This window comes from Rhincodon typus, chromosome 16 (assembly GCF_021869965.1).
Source record: "Rhincodon typus isolate 14 chromosome 16, sRhiTyp1.1, whole genome shotgun sequence".
Lineage (NCBI taxonomy): Eukaryota > Metazoa > Chordata > Chondrichthyes > Orectolobiformes > Rhincodontidae > Rhincodon > Rhincodon typus.
The window spans coordinates 17662169-17669983 of NC_063347.1; the positions used below are offsets into that span (position 1 = coordinate 17662169).

Genomic DNA, 7815 nt, shown 5'->3' on the forward strand with positions numbered 1-7815 from the left:
AAAGAAATCAAAACAAGCAGGTACAGATCTCCACTGGGTGGTGAGGTAGCAGCTGAATATTTAGATGAATCAGATGACTGCAGAAAGAGTACATCAAGTCAACATAAAGTGTCAAAATGACACTTATGTAACATCATGATCTTCAAAGATCAACAGTAATGTATCCAAAAAATTGTGCTCTGAAAAGTAAGGTTGAGGCCATAAATGGCAAAATACTTATGCCAAAAGGACAAATCACTTTGAAAGCCCGAAGCTAGACACGATTGGAAATCTGGAGTTCTAGATCATAGACAGCAAGCAAAAACCACTCATCTCAGCTAGAGCAAGTCTAAGGATTTCACTGGTAACCCTCAACATGCCAAAAGAGATCTGTGAACTGTTGCACCACAGAACAGATCATAGAGGCGTGAAAAATTGTGTTGAAGGTTTAGGATGTCTTTCTGAACACAATCATTTGAAGTAAATGAGATGAAACAGTTCAGCATCAGAAAAGTAATTAGTGAACCATATGGCTTTTTGCAACAATCGACAATAGTTTTATGCTTGTAATCAGGTCAGCCCTCTGTTCCCTATTCCAGATTTATTGATTGAATTTAAAGTTTACTCAGCTGTTGCGGTGGGATTTAAACCAATGTTCTCCTCACATTAGCCTGGGGCTCTGGTAGTCTAATCTAGTGACATTCCCATCATGCCACCATTTCTCCATAAATCGCGTAAATTAAGAAGTCATCTTGGAGCATGATGCCAGTGAGACAGGACTTGGAGTAACATTAGTGCAGCAAGGAGAATGGATTACGTTTGCATCCAGGGTATTAATGCAAACAGAACAACACTACACTCAAATTGAGAAAGGGTGGCCTGTCTTTGCTTGTAAACATTTTCATCAATGTCTACTGGAAAGAGTCAAATTGCCAGTTGAGTCTGACCCAAAACCACTTCAACGTATTTTTAAAAAATCCACTGCAATGCCCCAAATTGTCTACAAAGAATGTTACTGGGTTACAGAGATATCATCTGGACTTGACATATAAACAAAGGAAATGGATGCAGCGCTTCACTGAAGCAAGTAAAGGACGCTATATCACTGTGGTCTTCCAGAACCAATGTGAAGCAGCAGGTTTATATGTTCTGGAAGTCACTAATCCAGCATAAACACTAAAACTGAGAGACGAGCACCTTGCTCAAATCAAGTGAACTGCCCAACAAGATGCAACTCTTCATGCGCTGCAAGAAGTTCAGATGAAAGGATGGTTTAAAAGCATCAATGGCACTCCTGTGGTCACAACAGAATACTCGGCAAACAGAAATGAATTGACAGCCCAAGGTGGCACACATCAAAGGAAATGGAGTCATTATCCCTACTGAAAGATGTTAAAATGCATCCATGCAAGGCATTAAGAAATTGAGTCAAGTCGGAGGAAGGCAGGAGAAATGTTCTATTGGTCAAAAGTGAGCAATGAAATCAAGGACCATATCAGCCAGTACATGTGAACCCCATCACTCTCAAAGGAACTGATTACTTTGTTACTGTAGATTACCATAGACTGTGTCTAGGAGATAGACCAGCGGATTTCAACAACTATCAGTGAAACTGTAGAATGCCTGAAAATGCACTTACAGCATTCCAAACATTGTGATGAGTGACAATGACCTTCAGTTTATAAGTGATAAATTCACGAGAACAGTCACATGCTAAGTAGGGTAACTTGGTTAGCCATGTAAGTGATCATGCATGCAATATTTTTGCATGAAACAGGAGATATTTGGGATAGAAATACAACAACGTACTACTGTAGTACTGTCGTGTTGTAGTAAGCCTCCTAGCTTACCATAGTTACGTATGTATTATGTGACTCAGACTTTTGTCCTGTGAGTTCATAAGAGTATATATTAATGAGGCTACTGCTTAAGTCAATTGGTTTCCTCAGCTGCCTACAAAAAGGCTCAGGTAAGATGGCAATGACAGAGAATTGGGGAGAAACAGCTTGGCAACTTTACACTCATGGTGGCTGTGTACCTATCCTTCCCATCAGTGGAGTGGGTTCATTTATCCCTATTTTCACTGATCTCTTCATGTTCTCTATTTTTCACAACAAGAAGGAGATAGGCAATTTGCTTCCAGGCTCCAGGTGATGAAGTCCTGTTGTAACCCACTTTGACTCATCCACCTGTTTTCCTTCTATTTTTCTAAGCAAGTCCATGCCTTGTCTTGCCTAGTATTTGGTTAAGGTGGAAAACATCACGTGCGACTTACAGATAGGATCTTGAATCACATCTGTCTGTACTATTCCTATACTAACAAACCACACTAACACTTAGAAATTTCCTCTGTCACCCCAGATTTTGTGTGCTCACTACTTTTAGTGAAATCATAAACAAATTTCAAAAAGAATGTGTGCAAATTTAAGTTTTGTTGACAGATAAAATATCACAGAAATGGGAAAAAAATTCAGCAAAGTGTTTAATCCGTTATGGCCCATTTTGGTTCATTTTGTGTTATTCCAGAAGTTAAAATTATTTTGATGTTTTCTGACGATTCCACCAGCTACAGGTAGTTCTGCTATAATGCATGTTTCATTAACGCAAATTGGCTGTAACTTAATTGATGAATTGTGGATGCTGTTTGGATAACACAAACTTTCTGCTGTACAGATATAATGATTTTCTATAGCAATTTCCTTATAATGCAATTATCTATGGCAATTTTCTACAGTGCGAGGTCACACAGGAACGCAACTATCGTATTATAGGAGAACTACCTGAATTTGCAGTCAGAGTGAAGTACAACAGCAATATGAAGAACTACTGAGATAAACATTTGAGAACAAATGTGGAATTCCATGTGCAATCACTACGTCTTCACCCAAAGCCTCTGCACAAGTGTAATTTGTGGCTACCCCTTCACATCACACAAATAATGTCAATGGTGTTATCCTTAAGTACGATACACCCCTAAAATAATTGAAACCAAAGACATAAGAAACAGTAAGATGGAGGCCTGACAAATAGAGCACAAAAAATTAGGTGTTGGATTCAAGATTATCCCTACTGTTGTATGTTAAGATAGACGAGACACATCACTCTAAATCCAAATGGAAGGGATGGCATTGGACCTCTTTGCTATTGGGATGATTTCCAAGGCACAGGTAGCTCTGCACACAGGATGGATTTATCTAAAACAAAACTCTCAATTGAAAGGATAAAAACACAGTATGAGCTTAGTCAAACATGAGATAGAGGAGGACAATATTGTAAGCTTGAAGTGCATACAGATTTGAACGCAGAGGGCAGTATTTAAGGAGAAAGATAGTGAAAAGGAGCTCAGTAAGGAAGTGTGGGCAAGAATGTCTTCTCTAACATGCCAGGGTATGTCCATGTTCACATATGGAGGGAACTGTCAACTGCAATCCAAATATGTCTCAAGTATTATTCCAGCTGCACTTTGTGGCTCATCAGAAGAAAAATGTAAATGAAGAAAGATGGCAGCAAAATGCAGAATTCCCAGCAAAACAACTAATGCATGGGGTAAAGTACAACAATGTTTATAAGAAGACGCAAAACAAAAATCTGCATATACACCAATATCTACCTACCTTTAAAAGACTTTCTTGAATAGGACAGACCCTGGGATCCCTGAAGCACCCATTTCAACTGGGCAAGCAATAGGTTGTTGGCAGTCCCTCACCACCAGTTCAAAGTTCGGGCAAGGGGCCTAATGTAAATAAATATACAATTAAAGTGAGGGATGCACATGCTGGAAGCACGGCCTCATTTATTGGCCCAGAAATATTCTGTTAAGAAATTGGGTGCACTACAAATTGGGTATGTACAGGTAGGGACTTAATTCTCCAACCCTGCTCCTCTTCAGCCTTCCCTGGAAGCAAGGCGTTCAACACTTTTGTGGACGGTTAGTAAACTTACTTTGGAACTTTATGCTATAAGTGACTATTAAGGTAGAAATGCTCACATTTATGAAGGAAGTGAAAAAGTATTTGAAAAAGGAGGAATATAAAGAATACGAAAATGATCAAGAAAATAGTATTTGTGTGGGCAGTTCCTAATGGAGAGTGAATATTGGCACTGTCATGATGGGCCCAATCACGTCCTTCCTTGCTAGAAATTCTGTGATTCTACAACATTTATAGAAATGAAACAGCTGTTGGTAATTCAAAGCAGCCCGCTCTTTGCTTCTGACCTAGCAATGACTGGTCACAAACTGAAAGGAAATCATATGTTCTGCAATAACAACACTATCATTTTACGCTACATGCCACCTGCCAATAAAAACACTGCAACTCTGTACCCTCAATATCCTTAATTCTCCAGTTAGCGTGCCTCAATAATTATGTCAAAACTCACTTATTATACACCAACCTACAACAAATAGAAAATGGCACATTTTCTTTAATCAGCATAATTCCTTGGGGTTATCACTTAACATTTTTTTGCACAAAAGTCTTTGGTTTCTTGCATTGTAAACTACGGTTAAAGAGTTTGGACTGTTTTAAATCCCCAAATGACATAATTGAGCAAGACACAAGGTCAGACGAATAATGTGCAGCTTATCAAATATTGATTCATTACGGTAGACATGACGCAAATGTAAGATACTTACAACAATGGTCTGGTTGCAGTGTCTAGCACAACCAGAGTTCCGACTGTAGATAACATCATCAATTGACTTATCGTACACACAATTTTGTACATATGTTTCCTGTGGATACAAAAGGCTTGCTATGAATAAAGTTACTCTATGATCCATGCATACGAATACTCAACAGAAATTTATTCAATCATCATGTAATGTTGCAAATTGTTTGTGTTCATTAAGTTCCCAAATGATGTAAATATTACAATACATCTGTCAGTGAAGGGTATTCTTTATACCATATGGCCCCTTATTGTACTTTTTAAAATGTATTTTTAATTACTTTTAATGGGCTAAAACTGTTGTGTGTTTTTAGTTTATATTAAATTGCCCTGTTGGAGATTTAACTGATTATTTTAACACCAATGTTAAAACAGCAAACAAAGGCATTCCACATTAACATATTTCATGACTTTGACTATGTCACTACATATGAACCTCATTAACGAAATAAGCAGAGTAGCTCCGGCAAAAGATGGAAGAGTTAATAATACCTCAGTCTCTTGATGCAAGTGAAGAGAAATCCCTACCATTTTGCCTTTCTTCGGCAAGTGACATTTAATTTTTTTTAATCTTAGATCTCTCCATGTTACGCATCAGGTAATAACAATAGAAATAAAATACATTTATTCACATGTCGCTTTGTTCAGGCTCAAATAATCCGTGGCCAAGTGGCTACTTTTTTTCATTCTTGGAATGTGGCTATTGCTGACAAGGCTAGCAGTTATTACCCACCTTTAATTTTCTTCAGCTGTTAGGGATTGTGTTTTAGGATTTTGACGCAGCAACAATAAATGAGTGTCAAATATTTCCAAGTCAGGATGGTGTTTGACCTGGTAAGGAGCTTGCTGGTGGCACATTCCAATGTCTCTGTTGCCTTTGTTCTTGATGTGGAGGTGCTGGTGTTGGACTGTGACGGACAAGGTCAGAAGTCACATGACATCAGGTTGATGGAGGGGCAACGCTCCGAAAGCTTGTGATTTCAGATAAACCTATTGGACTATAACCTGGTGTCTTGTGACTTCTGCCTTTGCGCTTGTTTGAGAGGGCCATGCGTTTGGAAGGTAAGGCAAATATTCTTCCCCAAAGATCATTAATAAATCAACAGTTTTTACAATAATCAAGGAGTTTAATGACCATTATTACTGCAACTAGCATTTTATTCTTGATTTATTAATTACTTGAATTTAAACAAGCCAGGCTGCCCTGGTGGGATTCTAATCGTCTATGAAGCATTAGCGCAGATCTTCGGATGACCATTCCAGGAACATTAACACAGCACTACCATTCCCACATTATCCCAACATCTCCCCTGTGTGATTTTAAAACCATGGCATGATCAGACCATTTTTTTTTTACTTTTGTATTTTTAAAAACTGCACACTGAACTGAGAAGGAACTATTTAAAAAGAGTGTTTGAAAGAGTGGCTGTAGTTTTTAAAGAAATTAACCTGATCCTCATGGCAAGAATTGCAAATAAATGTTTGAACAAGCCGTAATTGAAGTTCAGACTGTAGACAATCTGAACCAAGAATGTGTACTGACGCAGCTCTTGTTGGCAACAGGGTCTGTGGACTAGCAACAGTTATCAACAACAAAGACCTTTTGCTTGCCAACATCCGTTTGATAGATTGGTGGCTGAGCAGCTTGGAGCTGGAAACAAGTTACAAAGACACAGAGTGTGGGAGGAATAGGAAGTTGCCTGGTCTCTGCAGCCAAAAATTCCTTTTAAAAATCTGAAGAAAATCAGTTATCTTTCTTGCTATAAGCTGTAAATTTTGAAATGAAAAATTAAAGACATTTTCTGACTAAATAGCCACTCTGTAATCCTTATAAACTAGTGGAAGCATTTGGAGAAGGACACCTGAACAACAAGGGGTCTGCCTAGTCAAAGGAAAATCATCTTAACATCGAAACAAAAATGCAAAGACCGCTGAACTAGCTTTCCAGTCTTTCTACATCCACCAATAATCTATTGTCCCTATTTGTTTGTTTGTGTGTGTGTGTGTTGGGGGGGGGGGGGGGGGCAGTTTTAAGGAGATTAGACTTTTAGTTTAGAGTTACATGCCACCAGTTTATATCTGTCTACCTGTAGCGATAATCTAATTGCCTTAATAGATACTTCTTCTTGGTTAACACGGAAACTTGGTCCATGTTTTCTAACAGCTTTGGTCTAAAAGTCAGCGAAATTTAGGAACTGTGTGTATTTTTCTAAAAATGTTAACATTGGGTGCAACTCCGGGAGTATTTGCAGTGTGCAATCCCAGTGGGTCATAACAAAACCAAAGCTTAAAGATACAGGAGAGTAACTCAGTATATTGAGCCATCTTTCCGTCCCTGCTTCCTCCCATTGATAATGTCTCTCAACACCTCTCTATAATATAATGGCTAGCATTGACAACTTATATGAAGCTAATGAGTGTAAATCCATCCACTTGTTCATACATCATAATGAGCTTCAATGCAGTCTGCCCCAGCATTCTCTTTGTTTAAGAGTCTTTAATGTGCCCTAAGTAGCTATGAGGGCATGTGTGGCACAAGACCCTAACTTTGGTTGTAAGTCTTGCTAGAAAATTAGTCCCAGCATTGAGTGGGTCATTCTTATTACCTTTTCTTTATTCTTTCATGGGAGTCACTGGCAAGGTCAGCATTGTCCATCCCTCATTGTCCTTGAACTTGCAGCCATTTGACAAGGCAGTTAAGGGTCAACCTCACTGTTGTGGATTTGGACTCAAGCGTGAACCAGATTAGATAAAGACGGCAGATCTTTTGCCCCAAAGGACATAAACCAACATCTTTGCTGGTTGCATTACCATGGACTCCATTGAACCCAAAAGAAAACTTAGCTAGAGTACAATAGTCTAGTTCAATCATAGGATCATTGAATCCCCACAGTATGGAAGCGGACCATTCAGCCCATTGAGTCCAAACCGGCCCTTTGAAGAGCATCCCACCCCGATCCCACACCCTGATCCCCTTCCCCCACGCCCTCACCCTGACCCCCTCCCCCTGTAATGCCTTCACCCTGACCCCCTCCCCCACAACGCCCTCACCCTGACCCCCTCCCTCCCTCCCCCCACAATGCCCTCATCCTGACCCCCTCCCCCCAATGCCCTCACCCTGAACGCCTCCCCCCCAACGCCCTCACCCTGAACCCCGCCCCCCAA

General features: G+C 39.6%; 1 protein-coding gene across 1 annotated transcript in view; it reads right to left on the bottom strand.

Annotated features, from left to right (window-relative positions):
- stab1 (stabilin 1) overlaps window positions 1–7815 on the bottom strand; it is a 216208-nt gene that overhangs the window by 121325 nt on the left and 87068 nt on the right. Inside the window, exon 21 of the mRNA XM_048606708.1 lies at window positions 4616–4714. Within this exon, the coding sequence (XP_048462665.1) occupies window positions 4616–4714 (99 nt within the window). The remainder of the gene's footprint in view (window positions 1–4615; window positions 4715–7815) is intronic.